This window comes from Grampus griseus (assembly GCF_964374135.1).
Source record: "Grampus griseus genome assembly, chromosome: 2".
NCBI classification, from domain to species: Eukaryota; Metazoa; Chordata; class Mammalia; order Artiodactyla; family Delphinidae; genus Grampus; species Grampus griseus.
The window spans coordinates 108,627,905-108,642,553 of NC_139018.1; the positions used below are offsets into that span (position 1 = coordinate 108,627,905).

Genomic DNA, 14,649 nt, shown 5'->3' on the forward strand with positions numbered 1-14,649 from the left:
GGATTTCAATGCTAGTGAATCTGGCCCTGGTTTCCAACTCTAGTAACTTGTGGTTATAATCATCTAGGATCAGAGATTAACTCATGACCTCACCAGGGAAGACTACTAATCTGCCACCCCTTAGGCAATGCAACCTCCCATCCAAAGTATACTGGCATTTCTTTTCAACCCTCCTGGAGAGAGGAGAGTAAAAGTCAGAAGTTAGAAGAAAGTAGGGATAACAGAAGAACTAAGAATGAAGTATAAAAAAAGTTACCTGTGTTAATGACTTTAGGGATAGGATCGATTTCCTCGTCTACAACAAAAGGTTCTGGCCTGGGGAAGACTTGCACATCAGCGGTTAGGTGGCCACACTTGAGAACAGCATGGAAAGGTGTATATGCCAGATCTATCAGTTTTCTAGAATATGATGATTATTTGTTACAGAAAGAGTAATATGATACGTATAATTTTTTTCAAGTAATCTTTTTAAGATGTCAAGTTTGTTTTCCCTTCAAGTTGATTCCAAAGCTATGATCTGACCATTTGTGAAACAGAACAAAATCTGATATTTTTGGTGAGGAAATTTCAATTCTGAAAAGCTCAAAAGCAGTTAAATCTTTGAAATTGCTGTCATTGTAAGGAAGTCAATACCTATAGACATTATAGATTTAGTCATGCTTAATTTAAAAGGGAGTCAACACCTAAAAATCACTACTACCAATCATTTTATCTGAAAAATGTGCAACTTGGGGAAAATGAAATGACACAACTAGAAACAGTAAAATAGATATTATTGTCTGACATCAAATTATAATGCTGGATTGTAAGAAGGCAAAAAAGTATATACTCACCCAAACATAGACTGTACATTTTTCAAGCACAGGGGGCCATCAATAGTAAAAATCTGCCCTTCACCATTGTTTAAATCTATAAGACGTTCAAGGCAATCCAAAGAATCAGTGCTCTGAAGCTACAAAGCAAAACAGATGACTCTTTTAAAGTGGCATAAAATGCCAGATTGTTATCAGTACACTAAGGTCACAAAACGAAGATGATTTTTTTTAACAATGTGAGAAGGAAAATAACTAACAATTTTGACTCAAGGTTACCAAAGAGGAATGTTATATAAAATTATACCAGTAGAGCTATTTCATTCCAAGTAGTTTTGCAAAGATTCAGAGGTGACCACAGTTGGTATTCACATAGCACCTTCCCTTCCAAGTGTTTCTAACATATTTTGGTAAGAACCATCATTATTTGTATTTTAAAGATAGAAAAACTGAGGTGAAGAAAAGTTAAATAACTTTCCAAAATAAATGGGAAAACCAGGAGATAAGAGTTTAATAAAACATACATCAGAGTAATGTTACTTAACAACAACAAAAAATCAAAGCACACTTCTGTCAACATTTCTGGTGTGATGGACATAAGAATTCCTAAGTGAGGGAAACACCTAACACCAAAAAGAACATTCTGACTCTGTAGCATCTGAAGAATCTTTGTGGGAAGTAGGACGGATAAAAACTCCAGCTATGTTTCCTGAGATGTGGCAACACTCTGCTTTCAGAAAGCATTTGAGACATAGAGTCTTTTCAAATATAATCAGTAATTAGTGTCAGTTGAAACAATGGAGTTCAATGTTATACTATAGGCATGCCTCATTTATTGAGTTTCGCAGATATTGCCTTTTTTTTTTAAACAAAGGTCTGTGGCAAACCTGTGTCAAGCAATTTTATTGGCACAATTTTTCCACAGGATTTCCTCACTTTGTCTCTGTGTCACATTTTGGTAATTCTCGCAATATTTCAAACCCTCCACCAGCAAAAAGATTACAACTTGTTGAAGGCTCAGATGATGGTTAGCACTCTTTGGCAATAAAATATTTTTAAAATAAGGTATGTACATTGGTTTTTTTTAGACAGTGCTATTTATTGCACTCTTAATAGACAACAGTATAGTACAAACAAAGCTTTTTTTATATGCACTGGGAAAAAAAGAAATTAATGCGACTTGCTTTATTGTGATCCCCGCTTTATAGTGGTGGTCTGGAATGGAACCTGCAATATCTCCGACACATGCCTGTATATGTAATATAATATTAATGGAATATACTAAAAAATATATTCCATTTCTGAGTCCTAAAATGTATCTAATCAAACTAAAAAGAACTTAGTAAAAAGCATTACCTCCTCCAGATTTGCCATGCACATGATGTATAACTTAGATGGGAAAGGAAAAGGTAGTGGGAACCTGTTGCTCTCACTGCGTTGGCTGTGAGTAGCTAGGGAGTGCCGCAGTGACCCTCTACCAATGCCAAGACAGCCATCTGTCACCAGAACAACCTGTTTGCAAAAAGGGAGAGGAGTTTTGTACATGAAATAACATATTTATTTAAAGCAGTCTCATTTGGCAATGTTTTCATTTCTCCCTAATTGCATTTACACTGAAAAATGTACCTCTGCAGGAATACAAACAAAGATGTGAATAAATCTCAACAACATTTGTCAAGTGAAAGATGACAGACACATTGTATTGATACGATTCTACACATATATATTAAGTTCAGACCACGTAAAACAAAACTAAGATAAATCAAATAGGGGTTGTGGGGTGATACTGAGTAGAAAGGGGCATGAGAAAACTCTGTAGGGTAATGGAAATGTTCTGTATCTTAACTGGAGGAGTGGTTACATAGGTATATACATTTGTGAAAACTCAGTAAACTGTATACTTAAGATCTATGCATTTTACTGTATTTTATCTTATTAAACCTTTAAAAAAGCACCTACCTATGAACACTTAAAAAAAAGACAAAACCATTCATAACCAATTCTTACTTAATTGTATTAAAACTAGAACGCTATCTCTTAGAGAAGGAGTTGGCACCTAAGACACTGGTGTCAAAAATGGCATAAAGGGTACTTCCCTGGTGGTCTAGCGGTAAAGAATCTGCCTTCCAATGCAGGGGACACAGGTTCGATCCCTGGTTGGGGAACTAAGATCCCACATGCCCTGGGGCAACTAAGCTCACGTGCCCTGGAGCCTGCGCACCACAAAGAGAGAGAGAAAACTCGCATACCACAACTAGAGAGAGGCCTGCGCACCGCAACAAAAAGATCCCGCATGCTGCAACTAAGACCTGAAGCAGCAGAAAAAGAAAAAAAGAAAAAAAATGGCATAAGGACCTATTTTACGTGTGTCCCTAGGAAATACCAGCACAGAAGTCTGAAGACTGAACCTTGACACTTTATTTTCAAAGATGACAAACTTTACCTACCCCTGCTCAACTAAAATGACAACTGCATTAAATATGTATTTATAAAAGCCATTTAACCAGACATGGACAAGACCTTTAAAATGCATTCTTAATCAACCGATAATTTTTAAAAGCCTTCAAAACATACCAACAATAGACATTAGTTACAAATCATTTTCCTTTTCCTCACTGTTTAATGCAGTCCTTGGGAAGTCCTGGGTGGACTTCCCAAGCAATCCAGGGGAGGATTGTTTTTGCTCTCCCTAGCCTAGCCTAGTAACTTAACAATAACAAACCAGTAAGTCAGTATTAGGTGCTTGCACCATGTGAAGTGCCAAGACTGACACTTACTTCTAAAGCCCAAGAATGCTTAATAGAGGTCCCCTGGAGAGATGTCATCTCTTAGGAAGACAGTCAAGGCAAATCCCTCTTCTAGGTACCAACAATTGCTACATAATGATTTACTTCTGCCACTAGCTTTTTCAGATGCTGTGTGATAATGAAATATTTCTTGTAATGTCAAAATGAGACAGACTTTACTCAGATAATGAAAACACAGTCCAGCTCTTTAAAAACTTGGTTAAAAACATTCCACATTAAAACAAATCTGTTTGATAGTAACTGATTATAAAAACAATCACTAATAACGTCCACCGTGTTTTGGACCTGGTTCACCCCAACACTCACCAAGCAAGTCTAAGTGGATCCAGGCCCAGCTCCTTCCCCTCAGGGTACAGTATATCTCAAATTCAGATTCCTCCTTTTTGCAAAGGAAGAAAAAAATATTAAAAGGCAGAAGTCTGCATGGTGCACAAGGTCTGGCTCTTATGTGTTTTCTGAGTTTCTTCTCTAAAACCACTGAAGAAGTAGCAAATGAAACTGTGCTACCTGCTAGCTTCCAGTTCAGAAGATATTGACAACAAAACTTCACTTATTCTTTATATTGCTAGGAAATTAGACAGTCTGTATGCATGGTTTTATGAACTAATGTTTATGAAGCAAGGTGACAAAGGTTTTTATTTCTGAAAGGAAACTGATCAAAAGGTATTTACTGGCTTTTTTAGCAAGTGTTCACTAAAGTGATCTGATTTTTAACCTTTTAGTAGTAGCTCAGGGTCTTCACTAACCCATGAGTTCATACTGTATAAAATAACTCAACTACCTGAGTAAGAAAAAACAGTAAGAAAAAACAAAAAAGCTTAAAAAAAAAAAGCTGGGTTTATTGAGATATATTTCATAAGCAACAAAATTCACCCTTTTTAGTATATAGTTCTATGAGTTCTGACAAATGCATTCAGTGATGTAACCACTTCTACTATCAAGATACAGACCAGTTCCATCACTTCTCATATTCCCTCATGTTTTATTTGGGTCAGCCCCTAACCTTTCCTCACCACAAGGCAGCCACAATCTTATACTTATTTAAAAAACAAATATCGGTGATGCTACTGACACTACTGAGGAATCCCGTATTTGACCCTATAATAAAAAATCATATACTATGGTCCACTGCCTGTTTCTGTAAATAAAGTTTTACTGGAACAGAGCCATGCCCATTTATTTACTTATTACCTGTGACTGCTTTCATGCTATGACAACAGAGTTGAGGAGTTGCCACTGACACCCGCAAAGCCTAAAATACGGAAAAAGTCTGCTGATTCCTGTTGTAGACTATTATGATTTTCCTTTTAGCAACTTTTCTGTTTTCTCCTTTAAAATATGCTACCACTTCTCAAAGAACCTGTTTATAGCAAACTTCCAATTGCTACAACTCTGCTCTGATTTGATGCTATATGTGGACCTACTGTGGACTCTTAAGGAAAGGGCAACAGATTTTATGACATACACCTCACTTTTTAGACAACCCAGGTAGTTGAGAAGGTTAAAAGTCTGCTGAATAAATGCTACACTGGAATAATGAAGATAGACTATATTGTACTGATGTTTACAATTATATCACTCAAAATTATAATCGCCCCTTCCAGGGGGTGTTCTAAAATTCCACTGTGAGCCCTTTGTGTTTTATACAAACAATGCTAGTTTGAGGTAAGTCAATTTACTAGGAGGATGCTTTCCTTAAGGCATATTTGTGCTGCTTTCTGAATATATTAGTGTTGATTTAGTGCCTTCTTTTAAAAAGATACCAAAAGTGTATAATACAGTTTGTGGAAATTACAATGTATGCTGTGTCAGAGCCTGAACAAAAATGAAGCGCCTCAGTGGTTAATGATTTTAACTTAGGGCAAAGAAAAAGAATTGATCATTACCTGACAAGGAATTGCACCACCCCATTCTTGCTGAACGATATTGCAAACACCAACTAATGCAGACTCCAAGCAGGTTTTATCGTAATCATCCATATTACTTAGTGCTTCCTGATTGAATGAAAGATAAAATTGCTCATTATTATTTACTGTTTTAATTTGTTACCAGAAAAAACCATAAACTGTTCAAAGCATGAATGTTACACAGGGGACACTGTGTTTCTGAGAGCCCAAATCATATGTTCTTAAAGAAAAATGGTAAAAAAGATTTCCTCAACTATAAAGGATGATTAAAAGAGCTTCCCTGAGCTTCCCTGGTGGCTCAGTGGTTGAGAGTCTGCCTGCCGATGCAGGGTACATGGGTTCGTGCCCTGGTCCGGGAAGATCCCACATGCCGCGGAGCGGCTGGGCCTGTGAGCCATGGCCACTGAGCCTGCACGTCCGGAGCCTGTGCTCTGCAACGGGAGAGGCCACACAGTGAGAGGCCCGCGTACCACCACAAAAAAAAAAAAAAAAGAGCTTCCCTTTATTCTGTTCTCTCATCAGGTGAGAGTGAATTGTCCATCAAGTTCATATCTTTATTAAGTGGACCTTGAAAGAAATAATTAAAATGAAAAACGTGTGAAGACATCACAAAAATAATGACAAAATTTACTGAATACTATCATCATTCTAGGCATTTTACATGCATTTAATCATGACAACATCCTATAACGCAGTGGTCCCCAACCTTTTTGGTCAGGCACCAGTTTCGTGGAAGACGGTTTTTCCAGACGGGGGGTGGGTGGGGCGGGGCAGGGGATGGTTAAGGCGGTAATGTGAGAGATGGGGAGCAGCAGATGAAGCTTTGCTGGCTGCCCACTCCTCACCTCCCGCTGTGTGGCTGGGGGTGGGGGTTGGGGACCCCTGCTATAAGGTATAGATAATGAATCTATTTTTATTTTCTTTATTTAAAAAAAATTTCATTTATTTATTTTTGGCTGCGTTGGGTCTTCGTTGCTGTGCACGGACTTTCTCTAGTTGTGGTGAGCGGGGGCTACTCTTTGTTGCGGTGTGCAGGCTTCTCATTGCGGTGGCTTCTCTTGTTGCGGAGCACGGGCTCTAGGTGTGTGGGCTTCAGTAGTTGTGGCAAGCAGGCTTCAGTAGTTGTGGCACGCAGGCTTCAGTAGTTGTGGCTCACGGGCTCTAGAGCGCAGGCTCAGTAGTTGTGGTGCACAGGCTTAGTTGCTCTGCGGCATGTGGGATCTTCCCGGACCAGGGCTTGAACCCATGTCCCCTGCATTGGCAGGCGGATTCTTAACCACTGCGTCACCAGGGAAGCCCAATTAACCTATTTTTAAAATAAGGAAACTGAGGTACAAAACGATTAGGTCACTTTCCCAGGTCTTACACCTAGAAGTGGCAGAATCTAGATTTGAACCCAGTCAGTCAGACTCCAGGACTCAACCATTACTCTTCACTACCTATATAGCAATTCTTTAAATTTCAGAACTGCTGAACATCCAAGATTCTTAGTTTACTCATCTATAAGAAATCCAGTGCAATTAAAAAATGAAAAAAAAAAAAAGCTTTTGAGTCACTTAAAAAAATGTGAGATAGGGACTTCCTTGGTGGTCCAGTGGGTAAGACTCCATGCTCCCAATGCAGGGGGCCTGGGTTCGACCTCTGGTCAGAGAACTAGATCCCACATTCATGCTGTAACTAAGAGTTGACATGCCGCAACTAAGAGTCCACACGCCAAAACTAAGAAGCCCACATGCTGCAACTGAGACTCTGCATTCCACAACTAAGGGTCTGCATGCTGCAACTGAAAGTTCACATGCTGCAACTAAGACCCGGTGCAGCCAAAATAAATAAATAGATTTTTTAAAAAAATGTGAGATAATAAATGATTTAACAAAATTTTATTATTTATATTTTAAAAAGCAAACTATACTGATCCTGGATTTCTAAACTGCCTAGCAACTATTAAACTGTTCATTTTAATTCCACAAACACTTACTGACTGCTCACTATGGGCAAGGAACTGTGCTAGGTATTGTTGGAAATAGTAATAATTTAGAGATGTTGTCAGAAAGTAATTCTTTGGCATATCACAGACAACACCTTTGGAAGGTAACACCTATCAATCAAGGTTTTAAAATGATTTCTTGGCATCTGTAAATCAAAGGTTATTTGTTGCGGAGGAAATATACTCCTGAATTACTCTAGAATAAGGATTTTATAAGGAAGGACTATTTTTCTTTTTTTAAAATTTATTTATTTTTGGCTGTGTTGGGTCTTCATTGCTGCATGTGGGGTTTCTCTAGTTGCAGCAAGCGGTGGCTACTCTTTGTTGTGGTGCATGGGTTTCTCCTTGCGGTGGCTTTTCTCGTTGCGTAGCATGGGCTCTAGGTGCACGGGCTCAGTAGCTGTGGCTTGCAGGCTCAGTAGTTGTGCTGCATGGGCTTAGTTGCTCCACGGTATGTGGGATCTTCTCGGACCAGGGCTCAAACCCGTGTCCCTTGCATTGGTAGGCGGATTCTTAATCACTGAGCCACCAGGGAAGTCCCTGGAAGGACTGTTTTTCATCTCAAGTTTTATAGAAAAGTAGAAAAGTGTTGAACCTAAAGATCCTGAACTTTAGGGAACAGGGCACTACATCCTGAGATGCTCCCCTCCCACAGAGAATTCCAGAAAACCAAAAGAGGAGGCTACAGCAACAACTCACAGCTCTAACTCATAGCTCTACCAAAGGCAGAAGGCCTACTGATTATGAATCTTTGTTTTACAGTTATACTCAGATATTATACCCATAGACTTATCTTTAAATAATTCCAGTTCTAAATATTCAGTGCAATATGATAATACTGTTTTCCTTCCTATAAATTGGGCCCAGTACATACAATAACTCATTCCTTTTTGTACCTGTAGGGTGTTATAATCTCTTGTGAAGGGAACCATCAATTCCCAGAGTGATGAAAAAACCACCAGGGCTGTAAACTCAAGCTTGTAATTTGTGGCCATGTGTTCAAACAGCATTGTCAAACCATGGGCTGCCAGGTGCTTGCGCTGATATTCCTCGGACCCCTCGATAGACACAGGTCGGGTCATGGAAAGGGATACGTCCATTACCACCACCGTAGGCATGATGAAAGTGATCCCAGTGTTCCCAGTCAGAATGTAAACAGATAGCTATAGATAGAGAAATGCTGTAGAAAATAAATATGATTAGGTCTTGCATGTCATGGAGAGAAAAAAGTATTTTTTTAATCATAATTTTAACCTAACTTTCCAGAAATAAGTGAAGGCAAACCCCATCTAAGTGGAGGTGAGGACAAATCTGCAGGGAATTCAGTGGGAGGGAAGCAAGCAGCTTAGTTCACTGTGAGGACCACTCCTAGAATCACCCACTAAATGGCCATAAATCAAGGACCATCTTAAATGTTTCTAGTAAAAACAAAATAAAACAAAATATTAAATTCAGGGAGCTCTTGAGTTGAATACTTTCAAATCTTACACAACTTAATATAACAAACACTCCTACATCACCTCTCCGACACTTAATTTACTAAAGAACATTTCTAGTTGTCTTATGGTGGTACTTTTTGACAATCAACCATTCTTTTTGGGCACCATCACTATCTTACTCAATACAGCAGTATTTGGGCAAGTGTTTGCTGAATTATCTTGTTGCCTAATGTCCTTTTTAAAAAAATTAAAATGAACGCAAAATATAAAAACAAAAAGTCGGGCTTCCCTGGTGGCACAGTAGTTAAGAATCTGCCTGCCAATGGAGGGGACACAGGTTCGAGCCCTGGTCCGGGAAGATCCCACATGCCGCAGAGCAACTAAGCCTGTGCACCACAACTACTGAGCCTGTGCTCTAGAGCCCATGAGCCACAGATACTGAGCCCAGGTGCCACAACTACTGAAGCCCATGCGCCTACAGCCCGTGCTCCGCAACGAGAAGCCACCGCAATGAGAAGCCCGCGCACCGCAACGAAGAGTAGCCCCCACGGGCCGAAACGAGAGAAAAGCCTGCACGCAGCAACGAAGACCCAACGCAACCAAAAATAAATAAATAAAATAATAAAATAAAATAAATTATTTAAAAAAAAAGAAAAGGCTGGTAAAGTCATAGTCCAAATTAGACAAAGCTGGAAATCATTAAGCATGACAAAAACAACAAACTGCTAGCCTCAGTAGTACTCACTGCAGATAAACGAGGCAACAGCTCTTTAACTATGAAGGAAAAGAGCAAAATTAAAGAATATGTATGACAGCTGGCAGTATCTCTTGAAACTGTATAAAAGTCAAAATGTAGAAGAAATGGAGAAAACAAAGAGCTTTTAAAATTATGGATTGAGAATTAGCATGAAGAAAACATTTCTGTGCTCAAAAATAAAGAAAAAAGTTCCCAGATATACAGATCTGCTCTTGCTGCTGCTGCTACTCTATTATTAAGCAAACTATAGTCTACTCACACAATTAAATATCATATAGCTATAAATAAATCATACATATACAGATATCAGAAATATTTATATAGTATTAGTAACTGAGAAAAGCAGGTCACAGGCCTGTATGTATACACCGATTACAACTTCATAAAAATCATACTGCCTATATTGCATATATACAATTTTGCATATATACAATTAGAGAACACTCAGGATGGACATAAACAAGTTAGAAAATTTAATGTTCACTAATTTCTTTTTTGGAACTTACTTCAAAACACTTAACAGTGGCCAGAGGGCTTGTTTTAGTACAGTGTCCAACTGCAAACGTGTGCTATTCTAAAATTCCATTTGTAAGTAGGCTGTTGGGAACTCTGAGCATATTGCCTCACAGAAACAATGTTATAAATGGGGATCAGGGACTCATGTCAAGTAGGAAAAGCCTTTTTACCACATAATGGCCTTTCAAATACAAATGCCTCATGTATCCAACATCGATAAAGACTAAAGGAGATATATAAATTACTCTTCCAGACTGCTTTCCAAAATGTTTAACCATTTTGATAGAAAAAAACTAAAATGTGGGATTCGCTGGTGGTGCAGTGGTTTAAGAATCTGCCTGCCAATGCAGGGGACACGGATTCGAGCCCTGGTCTGGGAAGATCCCACATGCCGCGGAGTAACTAAGCCTGCGCACCATAACTACTGAGCCTGCGCTCTAGAGCTCGCAAGCCACAACTACTGAGCCCACGTGCCACAACTACTGAAGCCCGCACACCTAGAGTCCGTGCTCCACAACGAGAAGCCACCGCAATGAGAAGCTTGCGCACCGCAACCAGTGGCCCCACTCTTCACAACCAGAGAAAAGCCGATGCACAGCAACGAAGACCCAACGCAGCCAAAAATAAATAAAATAAATTTATTTTTAAAAAAAACCAAGGGGCTTCCCTGGTGGCGCAGTGGTTGAGAGTCCGCCTGCCGATGCAGGGGACACAGGTTCGTGCCCCGGTCTGGGCAGATCCCACGTGCCGCGCAACAGCTGGGCCCGTGAGCCATGGCCGCTGAGTCTGCGCGTCCGCGTCCGGAGCCCGTGCTCCGCAACGGGAGAGGCCACAACAGTGAGAGGCCCGCGGACCGCAAAAACAAACAAACAAACAAACAAAAAACCCCAAAATGTGCATCCTTATTCTGCGCCTCATTAAGCACAGCATGTTAAACATAATTCACTCTGACTTAGCATCACAACTCTGAACACCAATACTGCCCAGCACGCTGCTGCCCTCATGTTTTAATTTATACCAGCATTCTCCCAAGTGTGTGCTGCACAACACTGCCCTGGAGGGATGCGCCAAGAAAAATGAGTTCAGGTCTTATTAAAGACACTGAGAAGCTCTATAGCAAAGAATCCAGTTTGTTAACTCTGTGTTTCCCATTTAACCCTTCTCTGATCATTAGTTGATGCCATGGAACAAGTATATAGAACATACCCAGAAACACTGCCTTGTACTCAAGGGATCCAGGCTGTTGTGTTCTGTTTTGGTGCCTCCTCTTTGTAACTAAGTTTTGGACCATCATTTTGCATCCCACTTTTCTCTGTAATCATCCTCCCTCTTTCCGATTTGTTGCTTTTTGGCTACTATGAGCTGGAAAGCCAGGTAATCCAGCTTGCTAAAACTGTGTCCGAAGTCAAAGTTAACAGGCTCTGAGAGCCTGTGAGTTTCTTCTGCTGTCACGTGCATGTGCTTAGGCATTATCAACTTGGTGCTATTTCATCTACTCAGTCTTTCCAGACCCTTTCTGGGTCTCAGCTGTGTTGTTCAAGAAGTGAGGTCCTGTGCAATACTGGTTCAACTACACTACATTAGACGATAAGCTCAACAAGAGCAAGGACAGTGTGAGATTCTGCCCACCAATGTCTCCTCAGAACCTATCACAGCAGTGGGCACACAGTATGTACTTGACAAATACTTGATAATGACAAGTAAACTACCTCTCAGCACCAGATGTAACATTAATTTTTTGGCAAAACACATTACAAATTTTAACTCTGGACACCAGAAACACACTTCCTCCTCTCCTCGTTCAAGCAGAGATATCAGGAACTCCTATGCCTCTACCCACGTATAGAGTTTATCCAGCTCCTATGGTATTCCCATTCAGGCACAGAGGTCTTTACGTTACTGAAAGCTGGGGATGCGGAGTACTGGCCTCATCTCTTAGGAGAATGAGAATCAGGATACACAGATTTAGATCATATATAAGAAAGCATTTCCAGCTCATGAAATCTGCTGTAACACTGGAATGGGTGACCATAGCTGGCAGGATTGCATTCTGGGAAGACACTTATGGAGCTGGCTCTTTCTTCAGACTGATGCATTTGTGTCCACCCCCAAACACACCTTCCTAACAATGGCAAAGTCATGGGAAACCAATTTAGAACTCAGGTTGTCAGCACAGAAGTAAAAGATGGATGGATGTTCTTGAAGGGTGGTTCACTCAAGTAGCCTAGGCCTGATTAAAAAAAAAAAAAAAATCCCTGCCCACACAGTCCAGCAATTTTGTGAAAACACCACGTTACTTCTCTCTTGGGTTGATTCTTACCCTAAGGTCCTCCACCCCACCCCCATAGCCTTCTCGTAAGTACAGTTTACATACAATGCTTAAGACAACTAGTGGTCTTCTTTTCTCAAGTAGCCCTCAGCCCCTTGATTTGGTCATCTCCATTAGCTACACATTTATAATTCTTCCCAGAAGGAGACAATTGGCTCGTTCATAAAGAAGTGATTCTGAGGAGTATCGCTCTTAAAGCGTGATTCCACTCGAATTTCTAGGGATCCGCTAACCTACTCTTAAGTTTGTCTGTTGGCCTCACATCTCTTGCCCGGATGAGTCCCCTCCACCGTTCTCGTTACAACTTCACCTCTAAAGTGCCAACCTGTAAACACAGAACTCCTGCATTTGGATCGCGTCTGCCTGGGGATGTATTTTTACCTTAAAATCAGTCAAAAATCTTTAAGATCTGGAAGTCTCTTATGGGAAGAGGAGGCGAAGGGGGCCTGGGTAAGGGGCCGACATCGTGGTGCTTGTGCGGAGCTCTGGCGCGGCAGAGCGAAGGGAGAACGAAGGCAGTGGCCCGGAACTGGCGCCGCAGAGACGGCGCGGGGCGGCCACCTCGGCGGCGGAAAGGCCGGGGGTCGGCCCCGCGTTGTTCCCCGCCGCCGACCCCTTCTCCTGCAGCTCCAACAAGCAATCCAAGACAGCCTACGGTCTCCAGCGCCCTCTACTCACCCCGCGCCCATCACCGGTACGGTCCGTCACCAAACCCTTTCCGCCAGCGCGCCGCAGCCGGAAGTATATGGCCGCGCGACAAAACGGAACTCGGCGCCGGGTGTTCTCTAGGCGCTTGGGGCGGGGCTTTAAGGACGTCGTGGGCGGGGCGTTGACTCAGCGGAGAAGCTTCCCGGAGCGTCTTCCTCAGCGCTTCTCTTCGCAGCGTTTTGTTTGCGGCCAGCGCCACGACCCCACTCCCCACGTAGTCCCCAACTGCGCCGGGCCCCGGCTTTGTTCGCCTCTTCTCTCCCTTCTCGTTCTCGGGCTTTTCCTTATTTGTTTCTGGCCTCCTGCCCACCTGCCTCTCGTTGGCCCGTGGGCCTCACCTGTCTGGGTAACCCCGTGACCAATTCACACTGCCTCCTCACTCACCTGGGCTCGTTGGTGCACCAGCCTGACCCTCGCTGATATTTGCCCCTCTTCCCCGTCCCTCTTCAGACCCCTCCTCTGAACTAGTTGCCAGAATCCTCTTCCTACTCTATAAATTGTAATTCCTGCCTGAGGAGTGCTCATACTGAGCATGCTGTGTATTTTTCGTAGCTGACGTGAGCCAGTTTCCACGTCAAGGCTTTCCCTCTTGGTCTCCTCAGCCCGGATGCTCACTTTATCCCCGAATCCTTTGAGGGAAGTAGAGGGAGGGTTCAGTCAGTTCCCCTGCCTTGGCCAAGGTGCGCTGCTGAGGGATTTGCACTTAGGCTTTCCTGTGAGTCATCATGGGCCCTCGCATACCTCACCTCTCGCCACTTGGTGTCCCCATAGCAGCCTGTGCCTTAGCGAGGTCCTTGAGGGGACAAGGAGTGACTTGCTTTCTAACCTCTTAGAGAGCTAGCAAATGCCAGCTAGAGGTAGGCCTGAATGGATACCAGCAGGCCCCTGGGTAGTTATGGTTCAAAAAACAATGCTGGACCACATAGGTTACAAGTGGGAACAGAAAGGCCTCTAGAAGGCTTTAGGCCTTTGCCTCCTTTTCTTTTGGTTGGTGGGAGGGGGTGAGGTAGGAGGTGGGTCAAGGAGGGAGGATGCTTTGAACCGATCAACTGAGTCTGTCTGACTTGTTCTGTGGGAGAGTGTGGGCTCCAGTTGCTTGTAGTTCTTTCCTGTCCCCTCCTTATATCAGAGGTGGCAGAGGAAGGCACATCACTCCATGGGAATGACCCTGTCAGCATCAGGGCCCAGGGGCAGGCAGACTGCCCTATTTGCTTCAGAACTTCTCTCCCCAACGTGGCTGGTTTCACCATCTCAAGACCCTTTTATACTTGAGCAGGCACTGGAATCTAAGTAAGTAACGCTGCATTCTGATTACTTCGTTGTAGTTTCTTATTCTTTCCCTAGTGGGAGGAATGTGGCCAAGAACGTGTGGGCAAGGGAATTTTCG

General features: G+C 42.1%; 1 protein-coding gene across 2 annotated transcripts in view; it reads right to left on the reverse strand.

Annotated features, from left to right (window-relative positions):
• The window catches only part of INTS14 (integrator complex subunit 14), a 35,646-nt gene extending 22,350 nt beyond the window's left edge, over positions 1-13,296 (reverse strand). Inside the window, exons 1-6 of one of the 2 annotated variants that reach the window (XM_082649721.1) lie at positions 13,233-13,296; positions 8,410-8,693; positions 5,506-5,613; positions 2,169-2,324; positions 834-952; positions 257-399 (exon numbers count right to left, since the gene is read on the reverse strand). In XM_082649721.1, the coding sequence (XP_082505847.1) occupies positions 257-399; positions 834-952; positions 2,169-2,324; positions 5,506-5,613; positions 8,410-8,631 (748 nt within the window). In that variant the 5' untranslated portion in view covers positions 8,632-8,693; positions 13,233-13,296. Of the gene's footprint in view, positions 1-256; positions 400-833; positions 953-2,168; positions 2,325-5,505; positions 5,614-8,409; positions 8,694-12,935 lie in introns of both variants that reach the window. The other variant, XM_082649720.1, reaches the window with a different exon arrangement.
• Positions 13,297-14,649: the final 1,353 nt, after the last annotated feature.